This window comes from Tympanuchus pallidicinctus, unplaced genomic scaffold (genome assembly GCF_026119805.1).
Source record: "Tympanuchus pallidicinctus isolate F22 unplaced genomic scaffold, pur_lepc_1.0 scaffold14, whole genome shotgun sequence".
Taxonomy (NCBI): Eukaryota; Metazoa; Chordata; class Aves; order Galliformes; family Phasianidae; genus Tympanuchus; species Tympanuchus pallidicinctus.
The window spans coordinates 17,694,703-17,719,020 of NW_026294659.1; the positions used below are offsets into that span (position 1 = coordinate 17,694,703).

Consider the following 24,318-nt stretch of genomic DNA (forward strand, 5'->3'; position numbering starts at 1 on the left):
CACGCAGAGCACTGGAAATTTTTCACACAGACATAAAATTTGAAGTCCTGTGCTAAGTTTCCTTGGAGAAAGTAAAAAAAACCTGTGTGCCTTAAAGTCCCTTGAAATTCAAACCACTTCAATTTTTTTTTTTTTTTTTTAAATTACTCTTGTCTGTACTTCTTTACAGCCAGAAGGGAGTGGACAGCTAAATCAAGTCTGGAACTACTGCATGCCTAAATAAGGTTGCCATGCAGCAGCTATACCAGAGCTAGCCTTACAGTTGGTAGCTGGCATGGCTGAAAAACTCAGCAAGTTTTTGGAAGGATTGGCATACTGATTTCATCAGCTGCACAAGTGCTACTGCTGATGACTTCAAGGGTAACGAACACATGAGAGCACTCATTTTCTTAGGAAGGGTGTTGTGAAAAATGCACTGAATGTAAGCAGCTGCTGGTCTAGCACAAGGAGCCAGGACTTCATGTGAACCAGTATGAAGCCAAGCCTGGGGAGAAGGACAAGCTTTCTTAACCCTCCAGAACAAAAATACTTAACACTAAGAGCTGCGATCACAGCCTTGTCAATATGCTGCAGTAAGGTGCTTGTATCAAGGACTTCCTAGAGACTTTGCAAATTGAGGGCTCTACTGGAAATAAACCAGCAACACAAAGACAGCCAGTACAGAATCTGTTGGCTCTAACACACCTAGAAAGTTCTGGAATACATACTGAAGTAACAGGTAACTGTAGTCAATGTTATAGCTGGTCTCTGGCGAAATGAAAGAGCAGCAGCTGCTTGTTTGTACCAATGTAAGAACACTCAATAGAAACGTCAGGTTCTAATTTTGAAGAAAAAGAAAAAAAGTTCTTTATTTATAAGTAGTGAAAACACTGGAAAAAGTATAAGTTAACCATGTGCCAGCGTGTCTAAGAAGCACTAAGTATACTCTTGCAGTTGCATACAGTACCTCTACCATGTTAATAGGATTTGCTTGTTCCTGCCTTCTTTTAGGGTGCTGAAGGTGGTTACGGCCCAAGAAGACATCTTGGAGGAGTTACAGCAGTCGCTCGTAGAACAGAAGATAGGCTTGTGAGCTCAGCACTTTTGATGTAGACACAGCTTGTACGTGGGTATCACTGATGTGGAACCACTGTCCTTTTATTGGTTCAGTTTCTAAAGCTACAAAAGTAAGAATTTCAGAGCAGAAGTAGAGCAGGGATTGGAGCACTCAGTCCCGTTACTGTTCGGCAGTAAAACGTAATTTGTAAAATACAGTTAATTATTTACCTTGAGGAGGTTGTCCTTGAAGGACAAGATCACAAAGATGGTTGTTCATATTTCTCATTTTAGCATAAGCAGTGTAGTGCCCAGACCTCATTGTTCCACTGTGTTCAACAACTCCATAGAGAGAGTATAATACTTTGGTATTCCCTTCAGCCACATTCTAAAATAGTGGAAATTGAAGCATGTCAGTGTGGTACTGGCTTTTGAACTACGTTAGAATATAATCTCTTCACTTTGATTTGTTTGCCAATGAAAAGGAAGGTGGTCATCTGTGGTAGTACACTCAAATTAAGATAGCTTTGAAGTGCCACTTGCACTTATCACAAAACATAACCTGATAAGCATTCAACACAGATTTTGCTAAGCAGCAGAACTGTGAAAGCACATTAAAACGTGGGAGAATGCAAATATTATTTCACTACTTACTTTACATTTAACTGTACAGAAAGGAGCCAAGTCTATCACTTCTGGAAACTTGATATGCCTGTTAACCTTCCGTAGGTTAAATCCAGCCTTAAACAGACAAAAAGTAGAAGGAAAATCCATATTTTAAGTGTAGCATATTAAAACTATACTAAATTAATTACTAAATACTTCAGGTTAATTTCTTAGCAATACAAATTAAATGTTACAAATTTAGACAAGATCGTAAGGAAGGAAAATTGTCTCTATTTTTCTCCCGTGCCCAGAGTGTTCTGGCATTACCTCCTTGCCCCTACAGGCTGCACAAGTTAAGATGGCTCTTCAGCTCACTCTTATGGTAACTTAATGGTGGCAGGAGAGAATGAATCAACTCAATGTACACTTCTCTATGAAGACATCTCTTTCTTCTAGATACTGCAGTATACTTGAAGACCTAATTTTAGATTGTCAAAACTGATGGGAATTCTACTCCCACCTTATTCAAATAATCTTCCAGCATCAAACTGGAAAAGCAAGGGAAAAAGTGATAAATGTTATTTCCTTAGTTGTATAATCAGCCTTAATAATATCCTATACATTTGCATTTTCTCTGTGGAATTGCTTGTCATCTACAGTAAGTCACCTCCCTTATTTTATTTTTCTGTCTTGAAATACTTTGACCAAAATTTACATGGTTTTAAATTGAAAAGAGACAATACTGTCTACTATTCCCTCTTTTTTTTTTCCTTTCAAATTTAAAGCCCTACGTGTAAAGCTTTTCTAAGCCTATTCATTAAATTCTTTCAGTGAGGCATCCTGTTCTATCTGTACAGAAACAGAAGAGTTCATCAGCTGCTGCAGTAGCAGGAAGCAGCATCAACAATGCTGCTGAATACAGTTTGCACTAACAATAGTGAAGGAAAAAAATTATTAAGCAAATAAGCTCACAACAAGAAGTTACTTAGACCCCTACTAGAATGTTTTGCTTTTTTTTCCTCCTGACAAAACACACCCACCTCACCACCCCCTGAGAAACAAAACAAGCCAATGAAACAAAAAGCAACCACAACCTTGCGTGTATCTGCCTCCCAAACGCTGGAAGGAAGAACAACAACAATAAAAAAAAAAAACACAAAACAAGTTTAGAGATAAATGGAAACATGCCACCATCAGATTTAAGTTAAGCTAGCACAACAGCACAAAATCATAATGGCTTGCGTTGGAAGGGACCTCAAGTATCATGAAGCTCCAAGTCCTGTGCAGTAAGCAGGGCCACCAATCTAATCTAATACTAGACCAGGCTGCCCAGGGCCCCATTTGAAATATATGCTGTTCATTACCTGCTGGAATCTCTTTAAGTGAAGAGTTAAAATTGGAGGAGCAAGAGAAATCAGCATTTGCTTTTTGGCATTAGTATAAACATGCTTTTCATCTGCAGGAAAGAAAAAACATCAGTGATTAACATGTAAATCCAAGCATTCCGCTTTAACACGATGCAGTGTGAAACAGTTCCCATCGTGCAGCTCTCAGATCACAGAATTACTAACTGCTCATACTATGATCAGAGCTAGCACACACAGGATGAGTTCCTGCATGTTCTCTACAACTCACAATCTGAAGCTGCATGCTGCTTTCACTGGTCTTTTGGGCAAACACCAACATGATCTCCCCATGACTGTTACGGAAATTCCACATTTGAGAGAAGAAATAACAACCACTTCATTCATCCACATTACAAAATTCTAGATTGAAATGAACCTCCTGAATTAAACCCACTCCTCTTTAACCATCTGTTCCTGTCCTCCAGGATTCTGTACCCAAGCTTGTGAGCACGCTACTTTACTTGATTAATAACTTGTATCAGTCTACACAAACAAGGTTCCCACAACCTACACATCAAATACTATTCTACAGATCCAAGTCAGGTTTGAAGCGACACAAGAAATTACACTCTTTTAAGAACACCCCCCTTCAACCCAAGCAGCAGTCAGGACATTTGTTCATTTAAAAGATTAAAAAGTATATATAATCAATCATACTTTTTGCGTTCTTTGGTCCATAACGTCTTCGTGTACATACATCACACAGCAGTCTATTGTTCTCACTAAGTTTTTCATTATGGGTAAATTGATACAAACAGTGATGGATTGAGCCTTCTTCTGGGTTCAGGTCTTCCCTGCTAGCAAGAGTACGAAACGCCATTTCTGCATCTTCGGTCAATATTTCACATGTCTTGGCTGGAACAGTTTGAAGGTCATCTATGACGTTTATATCCGATTCAGTACTGGCACCCAAGTGTAGTTTTGAAAAGTCAGCAGCAAGGCCTTCTTCATCTTCATTTTCTTCATCTTCATCTTTCAAAGATAAGTCGTCAAGGCCATTGACAAACTCTACAGGAGAATCTAAGTCTTCCGTGGGGGGATCCCCTATAGACTCCTTTTCTACACATTCTTGCTCTGGCTTACCTGTGCTTTCATGCATGCTTTGAACATCTGTACTATTTTCCTGTATATTTAAGTCATTTTGAGTTAAGTAGTCATCTTTGCAATCATTTGATGATTCCTCTTCCTGCTTCACATCAGGAATTTCAGAGTTAATTTCTGCCTCTCCTTCCTGGTCACATGCTACATCTTTTTCTGACTCTTCAGTAGCACAGATCTCTGTCAATTGAAGCACCTTTCCCTGGAGTTTTTGCTGGCGGCGCTGGCACTGCAAATTGGTATACATAATATATAAGCATAGAAAAAGCATAGAATCATTTAATTGCTCAGGATGGAAAAGACTTTTAAAGATCATCCACCACAACCTAACCATCCTACCCTAACTCTAACAGCCCTCCGCTAAATTACATCCCTGAGCACCACATCCAAATGGTTTTTAAACACATCCAGGGATGGTGCTCAACCACCTCCCTGGGGAGCCTATTCCAGTGCTTTACAGCCCATTCTGCAAAGAAGTGTTTCCTGATATCCAACCTAACTCTCCAGCAGAGTATGTTTAAATGATACTTAACATTTCTGACCATTTCTTCAGGAAATTCCTTGTTGCACCTCATATCTGGGTCAAAAGGGAGAAAAATACCTACTATTAAGTGATCTGATGTCAGTTTAACTAACTGAATTTATCGTTGCTCAGATGTAACAACCCCCACTGCACCCTGTCGCATAGGATCAAGGAGATGCAAAGGGAATTGCTGTATTTTAAAGACACTTTCTTAAGCCTGTATTCTAAAGTTTTGTGACTATCTTACAACCAAGGAGTGGAGAACCTGACACAAGCACGTTGCCCATCTGAAGCAGCAGTAATTTCACATTCCCCTGGATATTAACTTATTCCTTGTACAGCAGCTCTTAACAGAATGTATCATTTCTTCACAGCAATGCCCTACATACAATTGGTCTTTTTTGTTGTGCATTTGATTGATTCTAAATTGAAATCCTAAATTCTCCCCTCTTCTTCCATGTAAACTGAGGAAGCAAAAAAAAACAAAACTTGTTTTACCCCAAGTTTCAAGTGCTTCTTAGTAAAAATGAAATACTTATCAAAACCAACCTTGGCTTGTTTTTTGGCCTGTTTCTTTGCTTTCTTCTGAAGGTGCTTACTTGTACCAGGGGGCTCATCTCTCTGCTTAATATAATAATCATTGTTTTTACCTTCTTCTTCCTCTTCAGATTCCTTTCCTTTATTTTTTTTTAAGTTCCTCTCATTTGTATTTTTTGTTTTCTGGTGGTAAAAAAAGAGAAAAGCCACAGAAGCAGATATGTTACTGGCCTGAATAACAAAACAGCATTCCAGAGAAAACTACAGGAATGTTATTTGAGTTCTGAGCCCCAGACATAACATTTTAGTGATTAATATACAACCAACTCATTGACGCCAGCCACCCTAATGCTTAGAAGCGATGGATCTCACTCCACGTGAAGCCCATGAGAAATGATGACTTCAAAATGAAACAGTGTGAAGAAAATCGGTATATAAGACCCATATTCTGGACCCATAAAGGAACAACCTTTGCCTCTAACAGATGTAAATCTCATCAAATTCACTAAAGAGTAGCATTTCACACAAGTAGAGACGTTTGCAGTTGAACTGCATGCCACACAGTTTGCAGTATTACCGTTTATTTGCTTCTGCTAAAATGAAATCTGTTCATTTGCACGATTCCTTTGGTTGAGGGGATTTCATTTCAATATATATTCATTAGTTGGGCAGTGCTACATGGCAAATCTGAAATACTGTACATGCTGATTCTTAATTTGAAGCACAAAGCAAATCAAGTATTCCGAGTGTCAATTTTTGAGAGCAGGCAAATCAAATAAGTATTCAGACGCTATTTTAGCGTGCTTCTCAATTTTATTCAATATGCATTTAGATTATGAGAAGTATTATTGCACTGAGCGTAGAAAAATGGATGAAAAGTCAGAAAATAAATTGCTCAAGTAGATCAGTAGGCAATCATCATTGTCATGCCACTTAGTTCATCAGTAACAGTGAAGGCAAACTAGTAAACATTGTTTTTTATAACTCAGTTTTCCACAGTAGTGAGAAAGCATTTGAATTTACCAGATTATTCCCTAAGCCAATGTCTACACCAAAGGCATGAACTAACAATGCAGCAAGATCACCAACATACTATCACTGATTTTACAAAGGCAACTTAAGAGCCATAACTTACTTTCATGGGACTTACATGAGTTAAGTGCACAAGAAAATCTTATTCTCTGCCTTTCTGAGGCAAGATCAGTATTTTAATATGCTAAGAGGCATTTAGAAAGATGCATAATTTAATTCCCAAATGATTATATAATATGTGCTTTCATATAAGCAGACAAAATTAAGCCAGGTGTCAAGCACATACAGGTCCTTACCTGATCATCTAGTACAGGAAGCGACAAATCAAGGAAAGATTCATGGACCAAGGATACCTGTAAATGAACATTTAAGAGTTCAATTTAAGTTTTTGGAGGCGGCTGGCATGCTGTCAATAAGCTTATCTGTATGTATCCTTGTTGCACTCAATGTTGGGTTTTTTTTCCCCACTTATACATACAAATGTAAAACACAGTCCATCTGTATTCACAAAGAGCTATCCACAATCAAATTCTACCAATTCTATTGCTAAAGAAGTAAGAAATACTTTCTCAAGTCTTGGTTTTCTAGAGCATGAGAATACAGCCTAAGGCCTATGAGATTCATTCTGAGATCTGCCAGGATAATCATCTAACCCACTCACTCATATCCATAATGATCCCATTTTTGGGGTGCCTCATCCCCACAGTGCCTTCTTCCTTCACTATTTTACTAGGAACTCCATGGTAATTCCCACATGGGAAAGGGATTAGGAAAGCCCATTAATTGTCTAATGAAAAAGTAAAGAGAGACCTTTGTAGCATACTGCTGCTGGTAACAGAACAGAGCAATTCATTCACTACAGTTTGCATCACTGGAAGGCATTTATCTGGAATCTGATAATAAATTATTTTGATAGGGGCATCTTGCTGCTGCCACCCTCTTTTTTTGGAACTCTTGAAAAGAAATGGAAGATTAGCTTTGTAGGAATAAGGAAGACAGATCTCCAGTCAACCACACGACTCATCAGCTCACAGATGTGTATTAACTGAAGAAAATCTCTCTAATTCCACTTATTTCTACAAAGTTACTTTGGGGTTCTTCTCAAAAGGACATAAAATCATACTCCAAGGCATTCAAAGCAGGGCCTTTACTCACTGTTCTGCATTCCTCACACATAATCGCACTGGTTAGCTCTCCACCAAAGATCCGATCTACGAAACTTTTTATTCCCTTCTTCTTCTCATATTCTGAGAATTGACAAAGTATACATCACAGTTAATAATACTGCATATAATATACTGGCAACCCATTTAATTATGGCATACCAAATCCCAAAAAATCCCACCAACATTATGCAAGAAGTACAATGCATGTGTTAGTCTGTTCCAGTCTACTCAGGAAGCGCAGTAAGACTCTTACAGTAAGATCCTTTCATATCTTAAAGGAGCAGGTGTAAAAATACATCTGCAAAGACACCTTGACTGAACTGAAAACATCACAGCTTTCTAAAGTCAAATGCATTTTTTAATTGCCTCAGAACTACCACACTCCAGGAGTTCCTATTTTCTCTCTGGATTTACCTCAGACAATTGTCTGAAGCTAAAGCTAAATATCAGCTTTCATCACAGTAAGACCTCTATAAACAAAACCAATTTCCTCAAGCTATATTTCCACTGTAGCACATACTGTCTTGTTCCACTACAGAAAAACACCACAAAGGTCAGTAAGACATCATTTAATGTTTTATCATTCAAAGTCTTATGTTCTAGACAGACACATATTCAAGATTTGGCACTCAACATGCATCTTTTAGTGACAGCTGTTGGTGTCAGAATGAAAAAGAAAAATTTATAACTTTATCATAGCATCAGTAACACATTTTTACCTTTAATTTTCCTTCTCAGTTCTTCTTCATTTTGTTTGTCTGAATCAGTCAGAGCCTTCAGTATTCCAACACTTATTCGCTGAAATGTTCAAAACAAGCACACATTTTGCACAATTTCCTAACTGAATTCAGTTAGCTTTATAAAATGCCTCAAAGTGAGAAAAAAAATTATCTTCACTGTTAAAAGAATCCATACAAACAACACAACTGCCTGTAAAGATAAAAGAGACCTCCTGCATTTTGGTGTTAAAAAAAATTAGCCGACCAATCAAGAAACAAACTTGCAATCATAACATCACAATTAGTATATAAGAAAATTAGTCCAAGGATTAAATACTTTATGAAATTAGAACTGGACAAATACAGCATGAAACTGCCACAAACGTTCCCCCAGATTTTTCAGAAAGGAACACAAAAAGGCATTCTTTAGGATGACTGCACATAGTCCAAATGACTATTTTTACAGTAGTTTTGAACAAGTCAATCACCTTTCTGAAGAACAACAGACATTTATATGAAAAGTGTTGAATCTACTCTAGACTTTTAGAGCAAACACAACTGAACATCTCTATTTGATTTTAACAGAACACCATAGAGAATAACAAGTACAATGCTTTAAAAAAAAAAAAAAACACGGAAAATATCATTGCATTTGAAACTTAAACAATGTGTGCAACCTTGAAGAGATACACGATAGGGACAAATGTGTTTCTTTGAATATTCTTTTCTAAATTTAAAATAGCAAGACTCATGATGGTCTCTTCACAACGATCCTACTTAGAGCCTGCTATGTTCTACAGCTCTGTTGTCAATCCTCTGCAAATAAGTGCTTATGGGCAGCACAAACCACTTTACATAGGATTGACCTCTCTGAGAAAGAATGCATTTTCTTCCTTCAGCAGAGATGAAAGTCTTGATCTGAAGAAAGTCATGTGCAACTATGAAACTAACACTCACTTGTATTTCTTCTGCTCTCATTCCATCAAGTAAGTACCGAAGCAATTCCTGACTATCTTGCTGCTGATAACCTTTAAATCGTATTGCTCTGTTAAAGGAAACAATAATTGTGAAGTATAGCTGATCTTAGAGATAAGAGTAAAAACAACATGCTCCAGACACAAAAGTGCACAATCTCAAGCATCCATGCATGTAAGAGCACCGAACATCCGCATACGTTAGCTTCTAAAAATCCAAACATATCACTGCATCACTGAATCTCTTTCATTTTATTTCTCTTCACTTATATTTCACTTTTTACCCTTTCAAAACTTTAAGTACTATGCTAACTTTAAATGCAGTGATGTAAGCTCACGAAAAAGAGGAAGAAAACTCACCTTTTGTTTAAAGAACACTCCCCCCAACTCTCCCCATACTCATTATGCCATGCAATTATATAGATACTCACTTTTTACAAACCTGAGCAAAAAGTTCCTTAGGAGTGACTACCCCTCTCTTTGTCTCTTGCATTTCTGTCAGGAATTGATGCATGGCTAAAGTCAAAGGACCTGGCTGATCTAGTTTTACCAGCTGAGGTTCCTGTTTTAAACAATAACAACAGAATTGGTCCTTAGTTTGGTGACTGATCCTTCGGGATTAGGATTTTCCCTGTCTGATCTCTCGACTTCTTGAAAATACTCTTACAAGACAGAACACACGCAATTTCAAGATGGCATTGTGTTACACTGACAAGAACAAGCAACAAATGGTTTCTCATCACATAATATCAAAACACTGACTTGAAAGTCATTAGCTACTTTTTTTTTTGTTCAGTTGCAAGTCCATATTTCTTGTTTTTATTTAGTGCTTTAACCCCTTTTTTTTCCCAGCCAAATCTCCCACTGGGTTTGTGCTGGAGACATTTTCTAGTTCCCTATGTTGCAGTCAGACGAATGCAAATGTTATACAGTTCCATTTCTTTGAAGATGAAAAGCACTACTGGCTTCGGCAGCAGCTCTGTTAAATTCAGTGGTGAAGTTCACACTGATTTTACATTTTAATCTTGTTGATAGTTAAGCAGTTTTCAAATCTAGAGAAGAGAGTATTGCTTGCTTTTTTTAATCAGACCTGAGGAAAACAAACACAATGAAGATTGAAACATATATACCATGGACAACTCAGGTGACTCAATCTTAACTGTTGTGTCAGGCATTTTAGCTTCTTTAAGCAGCTCCCTCAGGACTGGGGTCTGTGATAAATTCTGCAGAAGACAAAGGAAAGAAAAATAACCAGGGAACTGGTAGCCAGGGAACAATAGGAAGGGAAGTTCCACTTGCCACGTGTTAGCAACAAGATTAACAGTAAGTTATATTTGCCAACCACAACTAGAGAGTTAAATATGACCTTGGACACAAATCTGGAAATTCTATAAATGTTTAACTGCTCAAAGTAAATCCCACAGAATTAAAGGGACTTGCAAATATCTTCTCTCTATATTCTCATTGGTCATAGAAGCCCTAGACGTATTCTACAGACTGACCTTTTGATGGTCTACTTACTAGAGTCTGTTTTAAATCAAAAGGTTAATCTAGTGCACATATTTATTCCCTTGCTTTTAGATGTATTACAACATAAAATCAAGCTGTTCATTAAAATCTACAAGTGCAATGGGAATTTTGCTCAAGAAAAGCCAGCAGCCAAAGAGTACAAGGTAACACACAAGTTTTAAAACATTCAGAAGAGGAAGCTTACTTAATCTATGCATTTCTTAGCTAAGAAAAATGGCAATGGAATGTGCTGATCCAGCTAATATTTTCCTCTATTTGATTTCCTGCTGCTTACAGCGAGTATTTTGTTTCAGTAAACATCCATGGTCTTTGGGTATTAATGTCATATTCTAAGAGGTCAGGAAGGGTAACATTCCAGGCTACTTTACAATGTATTTTTACATTATTACTAAATTTGGATGTTGGCATGCTTAATCTCTATCAGTAAAAGATGCTGTCCCTCAAAGGCAAGGCAATTGCTTAGATCTCCACTTAGTGCAAGTCTGAACCTGTAGTGCCATTCCTTCATATTGCTCTGGGCCAATGCACTATTTTTAAAATGAACCTGTCATTCTTGGCAGATAAAAATCATATTTTACTGGTGCCATTTCTTTGCTTGATTTATTCTTTACTTTCTAAGAACAGCAGTAACTACTGTACCTGCATCACTGCGTTAAAGAAACATGTATTCCCCAAGTTACTAAGTCCTTTCACAGTCACTTCAGAGTTGGTACTGGAATGAGAACTCTCTTTCAGCAAGACTTCTTTTTCTTGCTCATTTCTGCTGTCTTTTTCTACTTTTTCAATTCCAACATCTTTGTTCTCTTGTTGCTTTTCTGCTGAAACAAAGAAATCTATTAATCCAATAACAACGAAGGGGCAAGGATAAAGTAGTGATATGCAGGAGCAAACTATGATGTTTGAAACATAAACATATGATAATTAATTCCATAATCCTACAGATGCAAGGTTCTTAACTCCTATCACTTAGACAGTCTAAAACAAACAAGAAACTTTCGAAACACCATTTCATATCAGCTTAGCACTTAAACATGACACTCAGCCCATAAGCCATTCATGCCAACAATCTCTGCAACTCAGCACGTGTTATCTGAAATGTCATTCCCGTTGCAACATCCTCTATGATAGGGGTTTCTACAGCATCCAACAAGATGGCATCTGGCCCTCTTGATATGGCATTATTATCTGAAATTAAACTCAAAAGGATTCCCACTGTGAAAGAATCCTCATGTTTTCCTTATTAATATAAATAGATGAAACAGAGAAGAACATATTCTTCAAGAGACATTAAAGATATTTTCCCCAAAATTACCTTGGTGTATAGCTCAAAATTCCAATGACTTGTTCAACAAACCTATCAGGTAGTTTTCAGAATAACACCTGCACCAGTTCTACCAGTTTGGTGGTCTACCCTTGATAAGGTTTCTGACAAATAGGGCTGGGAGCCAAGGTAAATTTTAGACAATGTAAAACAGCTCTGAGAAAGCAAAGAAATGGACAACATCATATTTACTGATGAACAAGGAAAGAATAACTGCTGGAATTTCTGAAACAGGCAACCAGAGGCAGGTATGAAATCAGCAGTGTACTTCAAATCTGAGAACAAATATTCCAGCAAGCAATCTAAGTCCAGATACTACATGCAATGAAACTACTTATCTGGCAAAGACGGAGCAAACACACCCAAAGATTCTGATCCCCTTTGGGAAAAGCTCAGCTGATTCCTGCACAAAATATTCAGAGACAACTACTTGGCGTTGCTGGTTTGGGTGTGATCTGTTTCCAAAAGGGGCTATGAGGTGACTCAAGCATAGGACAATGTTGGAAATCTTGGTAGGAGTTAGAGCATTTATTTTGCTATGAAAACTCCCCCAAGTGGAAATGCCTTGCAGAGAAACAGTTTTGCATAACACAACATCCATAGCATAGCAAACTGGAGGAGCAGGTTGGGCTTTTTGCTTTTAAACATCCACATTTTGAAGGTAGACTGCAGAGTTCTCAATGCTTTGCAGCAACATGTACGCCCTCAGAAAACAAATCTTATATCCTAATGGAAGGAGTGTACAAGCTGCAACAGCTGAAGACCTAGCCATTCCAGCTGATACTTGCAAATGTCTACATAAATACATAAAAAATAGACCTCAAATTACCTTTCAGCAATAACAATTCATTTTTTCCCCCTCAAATCTTAAGAGAGACTGGGCAATACTGATGAATTAACAGGACCCTTCTTAGTACTGAAAGTAGATTATTTAATCACAGTACATCATAATAACATGCTTAATTTCCTGCTCCTCTTTCATTTTTCAGTCTGTAAAAGTTCACGAGAGATTAAGAAAAATCTGGTCCAATTAAGTCTATGGGCTAGAATGTTTTGTTTTCAGAACTAAGAAAAATCAATGAAAAAATTAGCCGTTTAAATTATCATAAGATACTCTTTAGTAAGCAAAGAATTAATGAACATTCTTAATTTACAAAATTATCTGCTGTATTTAAGAGTCTTTCTGATCTACTCTATGGATACTACAGTTACTTACCTAAACGTGATGAGCTGACACAAACTTGTTTTTTAATATAATCCACAGTCTGGCCCAAACGCGTTGAAGTGCTGTATGGAACTTCATTATCACATATGTAGCACCTGTGGTGGCCCACCCACACCCCCCCAAAAAAAAAAGATAACAAAAATTATTCCTTTTTTTTTTTTTTTTCCCATTACAATTCCTGAACTACTTACTCATTTCATGCAATTAATTACACAAACACATAAAATTACAAGTTACGGGGGTTTGGTTTTTTGTTTTTGAAGATTTTGAAGTCTGACAGAAGAGTGCTCAATGTATTTCTGATTAAAAAGTAAGTACAGTGACCTACAAACAAAAATGAGACCTTGAGACCTGTAAGAGAAGTGCTTTACAAACCTAGACTGCATGCAGAGGAAGCATTAGGCAAATTTTGGCCAAATAAAGGAAGTCAGATAATAGGCCTTATAGGAAATGGCCTTCCAATCTCATAGCACTGAAAAAAATACCTGATTATTTTTGTGCTCCATTAGTTCTGCATGCTTTTTTCCCCCTCTTTTATTACTGAAATAAATCTATTTGTCTCTTCACAGGCAAAGAAGTAACTAACCACAAGCACATAGTTACACCACTGATCTGATTTCAACAAAGTTTTGATAGAAATTACAGTGATAAAGGCTTGAGTAAGGGTTAATTTTTGCTGGAACACATAAAGCATATGGAGAGTTGTGTGTATCAATATTGTAGTCCCATTCAATCAACTATTTGAAGAGGTCTTAAAAGCTACTGAAGGGAATACAAACACTTCTGCACTTAGAAACATGGCAATTACAGTTATTAGGCACAAATGCATTTAGCAGATCTCAGGATTATCTATAACTTTCTGATGTGAAAAGCAGCAGAAGCCTGCAGTAAATTGCTTCCCTGAATCTCTAGCATCTTCAGTAGTAGCTATGATTTTTCTATTTTTTCTTCTTTCCAATGTTTCATTAAAAAACAAACAACAACAACAACAAACCCTGGCTCTACCTGTGGAATCCTTGAGTATGTATTTATTGTCATTTTGTTTAATTGTAAAAATTGGCATTCTCACTCCTAGAATAACAGATGACAGTTACTTCCATGGGCAACTTTTAACACAATAACCTTTCAACAACTACTTTTATAGGAAGTCTTGAAGAAATCAGGAGATTAAAATTAAGTTTCTTCAGTGTTGCCAGTTTGACTAATGTGTGAAAACCATCATTAGATCCAACTGTTAGGTCCTACTGCAAATGCATACAATGACATTTCTTGTAAACCCCAAAGAGTAGAAGATAACGAATCGCTAGAGCTCTCCTCTTTCTCTCCATATTCAAAACTGCTTACAGGTATTATTCGAGTCCAATTTCAATCGTGTATGCATATGCACTCTGTACATTAATTGATAAATTCATAGCATTAACAGATGCTGATTAAAATTGCTTTTGACTTTTTGGTTTTATGTACTAAAGTCACAGTGAAATACAGTTCTGGATTGTTCTGATTCATGACAATACTTTAAGCCCGATATCCAGTTCTCTGGTTATAACATCTTATACAAGTTCATACAAGAGAAGAAAGCAAATATTTTGTTTAGACAACTTTCTCTCATTCATTAGTACTTTCATTTAAAAACTATGGATATTTTCCAACAAAATACCTCAATTAATTAAAATCACAACTACTTAATTAAAATCACAAATAAATTCATTAGTTCATAAGTAATATACACGTATTACTAAAAGTGTTTGCATCCAACCAAGAATAGTATAAAAATATTAATCACCACATGTATGTGCTAAATACGATCACATAAAGAGACAGTCTAATATAAAAATCAACATAATGATGAATAATAAGCTTAGAAGAAGGTGACTTTAAGCCAAATCAAAACTATGCCAGATACCATACTTCTATACAGCACAGTTGAGGATGCTACCATTCTCCATTACACACTAATGTACTGCTCCTTTAAAGAGAAGAGAATATTACCAGGAAGACAGAATTCATATTAACTGACTCAATAGCATCATTTAATCCTGCAGCTGTGCCTCTTAAACAATGCATCTTGTATTAAGAGGTCATAATTACTTTTATTTTCTCAGTAAGTAAGGCTTTCATTAAGTTTGCACCAGAAAGGAGCTTCTACCAAGGATCAAAGTTAAGATTTAAAGCTATATAACATGTTTCTGCAAAAGCAGTAAAATAAGAAATCAACAGCATTTACTGATTGGTCACTTCTAAGCTCAATTATAAAAACATTCTATTTAGGAGTTTTACAAGAGAGTAATATTTACTCAGCAGATCTTAACAAACACTACTGTGTGTGGAAACACTTCACATATTCCTAAAGCACTCTCAGAAATCACAAAGAAAACACAAGATATCCCAGCCTCTGTTTCCCTCTAGCTACATCTTAACTGTTTCCTGACAAACTCACCACACACTCCAGTTGTCCAAACTGAGAACCAAACAATGGGAATCTGATCTTGGCGTTGTGTAATGCGTTAAAGCATGCTGCTCTTGAGAATTTCTGCCACAGCCCTATAATGTTGATAACCAGAAGCGTCACAAAATCCAGTTTTGACTATCAATGAAACATAAAAAGAGTCAGAGTATAAAGAAAGTATTTAAACAAAAACCATTCAATTATGTTCAACCAATTAGGATTAATAGATGGCTCTTTATTTCAAGACATTTGTTCTGCAGACAGAAAAGTACCTTTCTGAATGCAGAATAAACACAGAGTCTTTTGGGGACTGAAAATCTAATTTACAAATTCTAGTTTGAACGGCTTGAAGAACTCAACAGGAAAAGAACAAACAAGCAAACAAAACCAAAAGCAACCAATTGTTTGGCATGCAGAGTTCTAACTTCAACAAACTAATGTTAGCACAAGATATTATGATGAAAATAAAAAATTTAGAGCATTAACATAAATTTATACTTTCTTAGAAAAATAATTTGGACTTTCATTGAAAGCAAACCCTCAAGATTGTGTTTTAGCCTTAAGTCTGCTAAATGCCTTTGTGCCAAGCTTTGAAGTACTTCATGTGCAATTCAGAGCAGACCTTTCCCATAAGACTAACGTATATCAAATCACTCACGTAGCACATTTAAAATGATAATGAAAAGGTGTAACCATTTAATTAAAGCTCTATTGTTCCACTCTATTATGAGGCACTGCAAGATGTTAACAGAAATTAACAAGAAAACAAGAGATACCCTATGGCCACATTTTAGACATAACCATATTGGAGGGCTTTCATCAGTCTCTTCCTCATTCTCTTGTGTCTTGTTGTCTGCCTTGCAGTCCTGACAAACATGCCATTCCACATTCAGCAGTGCCTTTTTCAGATGACTTTGTTCCAGTCCTTTACGAATATGCTTGCATACAGGCTCTACAAAACATAAAGCACAAGAATCTTGTAGGTATCGTAACAAATGTGGAATGTCTATGGGTTTCAAAGACGCACAATATAATCCAGAAACAGTGATGATCTCTCCAAACTCAAAGGAGAACTGAATGACAACTTAGTAGACATACCAGAAAACCCATTCAGAAGCCCATACTTTGTTACCTCCACTCACAATCTGAGCACATTTTTGATAAATTCTAAACTCCTGCATTACTACGAAAAAAATACTAATTCAAATATCACTCATATCTACATTGTCAGAGCTTTTGGTTACAAACCTACCTAATGAGCCAGGCTGTGGGCTTCTACTACTGTGGTGTTACGATTCCCACACCTCTCAAGGAGCAGCCACAGCCCACTGCCACAGTTCCCAGTCACCAGGGCAGCACCTGGCTGGCCTATAAAAGTGGAGATTGTGGAGGTTATGCTTCCAGCTGAGCTGCTCAGTGAAATTATGCAGCAGATCGTGGTTAAAAAAAAAATAATAATAATGGCAGAACTTAATACCATCATCATTTTGCACTATAATACTACATTCCACATATAGCTACATCTTCTGGGCCAGGTTTGAACTTCATCTACTCAGACTCTATTTACACTGAGAAAAAGTGTTTGCTGTTAGAAGGTTTGTTTTGTTGGTGGTGGTGACATTGTCACTTGAGAGTGAAGATAAGCTACCTGTATGCTTAAGTCATATACAGAGAAATTGGGCTAGAAACGTACATAGTTCAGCCATTTTATTATCATCACCCTACAATTCCTCACTATTTGCAATTACAAATGTTTAAATTTGCAAATAGAAGGTCAAATACCTGACAGTATCAAGAGGTAGCTCAGAAAAACAACACAGAGTAAAGAAACTCATGCTGAAAGAAAAATGTTCTCTGTATTCCATATCTTAAACTAACATGTTTTAGTGAAACTTCTATTGAAAACAGTTACCTTGTCGTTTACATAATTCAACCCTTATTAACTTCTTGCTACAGAATTACTGTTTTCCTCTTCAGAACCAGAGACTTCTCAGAAGAAACCTACCCACTATATCCAGAGACTCATCAGCCTGTGCAGTTTTGCCTTTGGTGCGTTTCTTTCCCATATTTGTAGTCTATGATTTTCTTCACACACAACAGTGACCTAGCAATGAAAAAATCAGAAATTAGGTTTAGGTTTTATTTGTTAGTTGCTAGACAATACACTGTTTCTGTAGCCAAGATACTCCTTCAGGAAAAATTAACTTGTAGATTGACATTTGCAAAAGAAATTAATTCTAATTTAACAGTAGCAACTGTGACTGTGGTAGAAACAAGAAGCCAGCACGAATTATTAAAAATGGGTTAAAACCTAAAGCAAAAGCAACGCAAAGGAGAACAAAGTGAATTAGTTATGTACCAAAAATCCTACAGATTTTCAGAACTTGGACTTTAAGTAGCTAGTAAAACAGCAATTCCAGGAAATGAAACTGACTTTTTCCATACTAAGTCTTCAAGACTTGCACAATAACAGTCTTTCACTTTTGTTTTCTGTAAATCCCTTGCATCGTTGATAAGACCTGACATGTGCGAATACTCGAACATATGTAAAAATATACAAACAATGGGATTCCATCTTTTAAATTACTTTGTTGGAGGAAATTTATCGTTGCTTCCCAACATTACAAGAAAATACAGGGGCTGGTATTTGGCATACCCATAAACCCTTCTACAAAAACCAATCTACCACTACAGAGCCCCATGCCAAGAGGTCCCTTCAAAACGTTTGTTGCTTGTCTCACCTTTAGCCTGGAGTTCCTGCAAGGCTCTGAGACTTATCTCACAGATGTCAGAACTGACATTTGCAAAAATGCAAACTGAAAGGATGGAACACCTCCTCTGCAAGAACAGGCTGTGAGGGCTAGAGCTTTTCAGCCTGGAGAAGAAAAGGTTCTGGGGAGAACTGAGAGTGGCCTTTCAGTATCTACAGGGGAGCTGTAAGAAAGAAGAGGACAAAGTCTTTAGCAGGGTCTGCTGTGATAGGGCAAGGGAGAATGGTTCCAAGCTAAAAGAGGAATACATTCGATTGGATAGAAAGAAAAGGGTGGTTGTTTTTTGTTTGTTTGTTTGTTTTTTGCAATAATGATGGAGAGGCAGTGGAACAGGCTGCCCAAAGATGGTGGATGCATCATCCCTGGAAACACCCAAGGTCAGGCTAGACAGGGCTCTGTACAACCTGATCTAGCTCTAAGTGTTCCATTTGCCACAGAGAGTTGAACCAGATAGCCTTCAAAGGCCCCTTCCAACTCAAATGATTCTACAATACTATGAAAAAAGTTCCTAATTGAGTCCCTGCAGATTCATGCACGCTTTGCAAGCTGGCCTGGTTCTGCTCTCCACCCTTCAAGTCAGCTGTGGGTAAATGCGTAAGCACAGAACTCAGTCTGACTCATAGCATCCATCCTTTCGAAACCAGTTCTAAGCTTGGAATCAGCACCACACCAAGAAAACAGCTGCCTGCTTGGTGCTGCCACAGCCAGAAAACAAAACCAGCATAAACGAATCAGCATAACTGAGCTTGGGACAGCTCAGACACACTACATACAAAGGACTTTTTTGTATGAAAAACCTTTTAAGAAGCATGCTTGTAGAGCTGATGACCCAGATGTTAAATGAGAAGTAGCAGAATGGTTAAATGATTTCAAGAGAAGTTCCTGGGGCTGCTCAAGGCCAGGTTGGATGGAGCCCTGGGCAGCCTGAGCTGGTGGGGGGCAGCCCTGCCCATGGCGGGGGGTTGGGACTGGCTGGGCTTTGAGCTCTCATCCAGCCCAAATTTTCCAAATTCCCTCCACAGCACATTTTTTTTCCTCAGAAAATCACAATGCTTGGTCTTTAACAGTCAGTCCTAAGCCATTACAGCCCTTTCCAAGCTGATTTAGCCCCAGCCAGGCTGATAGGTCAACACCAAGCTGTTCACATAACCTGCTGCAGTCAGCCAGACGCGTCTGACAGAATCTCCACCAGCAACCTACGCTGGGAAGAGGGCCACAGAACCCAATACCTAACCCAAGGAAACTCTGGGTTTTGTTTCAATTCACGACGGCTTTATTTTTTAGCAAAGAGCTCTCCGAAAAGCACTAAAAGCGCAGGGTAATGCCCCCAGGCCGGCCAAACCCAGCGGTCCCACCGGTCACCTGCTGCCAACAGGAAGCTGACACCCCCATCCCGCGGCAGGAGCCGGACAGGGCCGGAGGACCTCGGGATTGGGATTGGGGCTGGGGTTGGGGCTGGGGTCGCGGCCACGCCACCTCACTCACCGCGTCCCGCGCCGCTCACGTGTCGCCCGCACGGCCCCACTCCGGCCTCTCCACGAACCAGCATGCGACTCCGCCCTACTCGCTTCCAATTGGCCAAAAACGCCTTCGTGTCTTTACTGACAGACGGCGCAGCCAATAGGAAAAGACGAGAGCCGCGGCTGGAGGAGAGACAGCGGGCAGCCGGCAAAGCAGGTGTCGGGATTGAGGTAGCCGGAAATCCCGGCGCGCCGCCGACCCTCACCTGCTCTGATCGCAGCACGGACGGCATGGCGACGCATGGCTCAGCCCCAGGCAGCCGGCAGCTTCACCTCAACCCTTAGCAACGGTCAGCCGCTGCTGCGCGTACTTCCGGGCGCGCTGCATTGTGGGCCGTGAGGGCATAGGGTGGGCCGTGGAGGGGAAAGGGTGGCGGCGGCGCATGCGCGTTAGGTGGGTCGCGGTGGCGGAGCGACGGCCGGGCGCTTGGAACGGGTGCGGGTGGGGGCGCGGGCATGGTCACGGCAGTGCGTTGGAGCTGAGTGAGCTTTGGGCTCCTTTCCAACCCAAAGCATTCTGTGATTCGATCGTGTACCATTACAAATTAATGGAGCTGTCGCATGAACTTCACGCTTCCCCCAACATCTACGAATTAGTTTTGATGGAGTTGGTTTTAAAGACTAATTTGGCTTACGTGGGGGTATATGATTGACTTCTTCACATATTCATACAACATACATGTATGTTTTTCTTTTCCCTCACTTAGGAAGCTGCAGAAATGACTAACCGAGAAGAAGCCGAGATACAAATATCAGAATTAGATTTACTCTCTAGCATGTTTCCGTATGAGGAAGAGTTCACTGTGACCGACCAGCTGGCAGTGGCAGAACTAAAGCACTTCGTTGACAATGAGTCTGCAGAGATGCCATCTTCTAAAATTCAGTTCATACTGAATGTGAAGCCAGAGGACTCTAATGCCTCTATGGTATTATAATAATGTTTTGGAGAGAGTGATTTTGTTATTTTATGATTTATTATTATTTTTTTTTCCTAAGACTATATTGAGAGACACCGAGGTTTCCTCAAACTTAACATGTGCTTATTATTTTTTTTTTTTTTTTAGGTAAAATTTTCTATGGTCTGTGCTTTACCATTTAAATATCCATCTGTTCTACCAGAAATTACCGTGAGGTATGTTATTAAAATATTGCTAGTAAAAATAATTAGAAGCTGTTGTAATGTATAAATAAAGATCTAATAGCAAACTACAGTTTGGGTGTTTTTTTGTTTTTTGGTAATTTACCATCAAATTATGCAAATTTGTTCGCTAGTCAGATTTGGCCAGGTGGACAGTGGTGCTGAAGAAAGTCATACCTACAAGAATTTGATTTCATCAGTCACCTTGGCAGATAAGACAAAAAATGGGAATAGTGAGGAGGAGTTCCATCTTCCGTACAAAGGGGTTATGTGTACATAGTGTTCATTGGTCTGATGCTCAGCAGAGTACATTTTCCATTTTGACAAGGTTTAACTCTCTTGAGAGGAGTGAGAAGTTACTCACTGGTATTACTCTTTCTTGGCCAAATACTGTTACTGGCAGACCTCAAGTTTCTGATTTATTTTTTTTCTTGGACATTTCTCTTTAAATGTCATTTTCTGTATTTTCTGTCATTGTGTGTTACAGAAAATTAGTTCAGTCACCTTGACTCTTCCTCATGTGCTTTTTCCTTCGTTCTGATTTTTAGTACTGTACCTGTATTCAGGAGTTAGTACAATAATTGAAAGCTTTTTATGACATTTATATTTCACATGACTTAAGTGTCAATAACAAGTGCATATGGCCTGATTTGTTTGGTAGCCTAAGTAAACTGTCTGAAAAAATGTGGTAGTCTGTAAGCATATTACAACTCCTTTTTTCTTTTCTTTTTTTTCCTGTAGATCACCGTTATTGAGCCGCTCTCAACAAGCCCAGCTGAACTCAGATCTAAAAACATATTTGATGCAGAACTGCAGTGGTGAGCCTTGCATGTTGAGTGCCAGAGAATGGGTTAAAGACCAGGCAGCTGCTTACATTGACAGAGAACTTTCACCTTCCTCAGTGACGACATCTAATGCTGTTCAGTCAGAGGACGTCGTTTTCACTAGATTGTGGATCTATAGTCACCATATTTACAACAAGCAAAAAAGGAAAAATATTATAGAATGGTCCAAGGAACTCTCTCTGTCAGGATTTTGCATGCCTGGGAAACCAGGTGTTGTTTGTGTAGAAGGTCTGCAAAGTAGCTGTGAAGAGTTCTGGTCAAGGTTAGCTTTTCTTCGTACTTAAACGCTGTTAATATTAAGAGTAATTTGTTTTTTTGTGTTGTGTATATGAGCAGATGTGACACCCAACCACCTTCCAGCTTATAAGTCTTTGCAAAGGCTGTGATTTTTTTGTTCTTGTTGTTGCTTTTTTTTTTCCCCATAATGTGCTTGCAACTCTGAGTATCCACTGTAATGGCGGTTATAGCAGTCAAAGCTACTAATACTGCACAGTGCACATACATTTCTGTTTTTATCTTGCTCTGTATTACAGAGGTATAGCAATGGACAGCAGTCCTCCATTCTTGTTAGATATGTATATAGTTGTATTGCTTTATGTTCATACTTTATTTTGCTCCCATCACTCGTATTGGTAGTAGAGACTAAATGAACATAATTATTTGATTAAAAGGATTTGATAACACGTGGCAAGAATGTTAAAGTTCTTAGCACAACAAGGCAGAAGTGAGTACTGAAGTTGAATTCATCAATTATTTTGTGAGGAGACACATAAGGGTTTTTGAAGGAGATTAAACAAGCTGCTGCTTGTGGGAGTTTTTTGCATGTGAGCAGTATTCCTATAACCAACTAAGGAACCATTAGTTCTGTCCCGATGTACGTAGGAAATAAATTTGTTGACTTTTGCGATAATTGCTAGTTCATCCTATTTTCTAAAAGAGTCTGTATCTTAATAGGTAGGTTGACATTTCTCCATTTGCTTTCAGAATAAGAAGACTAACATGGAAAAGAATACTAATTCGGCACAGAGAAGATATTTCTTTGGAAGGTGGATGTCTTGCTGAGATTCAGAAACAAAGAAAGTTCTCCGCTTTGGAAGAAAAATGTTTCGATGCGCATGGTGCTAGAGGAAATCATATGGATTTGGGGCAGCTATATCAATTTTTAGAAGAAAAAGGATGTGCTGACATTTTTCAAATGTACTTTGGGGTTGAAGGGCATTAAATCATCACAGGTCCAAATGCCTGCATTTCTAAGTTAATCCTCGTAACAGATTCCTTAGATTTTCTGCAACAGTTGATCAGAGAGGAAATTTGTAATTCTTTCTTAATGTGATTTCCAGTTTTCTAAGAAAACAAGTATTCAATGACAGCTGAATAATGAAAATGACTTAATGAATGGACACCTGGATGCTTTCCTGTGCGTCCTGCTCTAGGTAACTGCTTTAGCAGGGGGCTGGACTCAATGATCTGCAGACATCCCTTCCATCCCCAGTGATTCTGTGAAGGTGTTATTACAGCTGCTGATTTTAAGGTCCTTTGCATACACACCGAATTACAAAAACTGTTTGGTAACCTAATGGGTAGAATTACAGAATGTGGGATTGTAGTGAGTGAATATGTGAATAGGAAGAAGAGGAAAAAAAAGTGTGTGCATTGGAGAAGAAATAGAATGTTTACATGATTTATTACTGTTTATGTATGCTCAGACTTCTCTAACAATGTTTTCTATTGATTTCTATATGAAAGCTTATGAAGCTGTGAGATCAATTTTCATTTTTCAGGGGAAATGGTTTTAAGTTGAGGGAGGGAAGATTTAGGTCGGATGTCAGGGGGAAGTTCTTTACAGATTGGTGAGGTACTGGAACAGGCTGCCCACAAAGGTTGGATGCCCCATCCCTGGAGGTGTTCAAGGCCAGGTTGGATGGGGCCCTGAGCAGCTTGGGCTAGTATTAAATGTGGAGGTTGGTGGCCCTGCATGTGGCTGTGGAGTTGGAGATTCGTGATCCTTGAGGTCCCTTGGTGATTTTGTTTGATACGTAGGGATTTCCCCGGCTGAGAGTACGCAAACCGCCAAGCACTTGTAATTTTACACAGAACACAGCGCCTTAATAAAAGCGCCGCGCCCTCCTCCAGGTGCGCGTACGTTCAGGCGTGAGGTGGAGGGGCGGGGCCAGCGAGCGGGCGGGCTCACGAGGGAGGCGGGACTTCCGCTGGCTCCGCCCCTCTCGCGCGTCGCTGCTGCTCGTCTTTCCGGAAGCGCCGCTCCTCGGCCCGTAGCGCAGCCGCAGCCATGGGGGGCAAGAACAAGCAGCGCACCAAGGGTAACGTGCGGGTGAGTGAGCGCTGCCGCCTTTCTGTGCTAGTCCCCTCTGTGAGGCCGTCTTACCCAGCCTGGGTGGGCGGCTGAGCTCGGCTTCGCGGTTCGT

At 38.9% G+C, this 24,318-nt stretch overlaps 3 protein-coding genes across 11 annotated transcripts in view; 2 read left to right on the plus strand and 1 right to left on the minus strand.

The window, feature by feature from the left end:
* Positions 1-815: 815 nt before the first annotated feature.
* On the minus strand, positions 816-20,227 carry USP16 (ubiquitin specific peptidase 16). Of its 5 annotated transcripts, none has more exons than XM_052674070.1 (18): positions 20,116-20,227; positions 17,624-17,722; positions 16,395-16,570; positions 15,610-15,713; positions 13,164-13,267; positions 11,266-11,441; positions 10,227-10,319; positions 9,528-9,658; positions 9,080-9,167; positions 8,123-8,201; positions 7,393-7,484; positions 6,534-6,590; positions 5,218-5,388; positions 3,705-4,374; positions 3,006-3,097; positions 1,690-1,776; positions 1,267-1,423; positions 816-1,158 (listed from the first exon to the last, which is right to left on the minus strand). In XM_052674070.1, exons 2-18 carry the CDS (start codon positions 17,682-17,684, stop codon positions 1,034-1,036), a joined length of 2,463 nt encoding a protein of 820 aa, XP_052530030.1. In that variant the 5' UTR covers positions 17,685-17,722; positions 20,116-20,227; the 3' UTR covers positions 816-1,033. The 5 variants fall into 5 exon arrangements, with proteins under 5 accessions (XP_052530030.1, XP_052530026.1, XP_052530027.1 ...); XM_052674066.1 differs by having other exon boundaries at positions 11,266-11,444; XM_052674067.1 differs by lacking the exon at positions 20,116-20,227 and adding an exon at positions 19,875-20,003 and having other exon boundaries at positions 11,266-11,444.
* On the plus strand, positions 20,081-23,637 carry RWDD2B (RWD domain containing 2B). Of its 5 annotated transcripts, XM_052674088.1 has the most exons (6): positions 20,081-20,199; positions 20,617-20,835; positions 20,974-21,041; positions 21,789-21,865; positions 21,950-22,154; positions 22,877-23,637. In XM_052674088.1, exons 2-6 carry the CDS (start codon positions 20,629-20,631, stop codon positions 23,112-23,114), a joined length of 795 nt encoding a protein of 264 aa, XP_052530048.1. In that variant the 5' UTR covers positions 20,081-20,199; positions 20,617-20,628; the 3' UTR covers positions 23,115-23,637. The 5 variants fall into 5 exon arrangements, with proteins under 5 accessions (XP_052530048.1, XP_052530044.1, XP_052530045.1 ...); XM_052674084.1 differs by having other exon boundaries at positions 21,789-22,154; XM_052674085.1 differs by lacking the exon at positions 20,081-20,199 and adding an exon at positions 20,226-20,303 and having other exon boundaries at positions 21,789-22,154.
* A 460-nt stretch (positions 23,638-24,097) lies between these two features.
* The window catches only part of LTN1 (listerin E3 ubiquitin protein ligase 1), a 28,740-nt gene continuing 28,519 nt past the window's right edge, over positions 24,098-24,318 (plus strand). Inside the window, exon 1 of the mRNA XM_052673951.1 lies at positions 24,098-24,224. Coding sequence (XP_052529911.1) covers positions 24,183-24,224 — 42 coding nt within the window. The 5' untranslated portion in view covers positions 24,098-24,182. The remainder of the gene's footprint in view (positions 24,225-24,318) is intronic.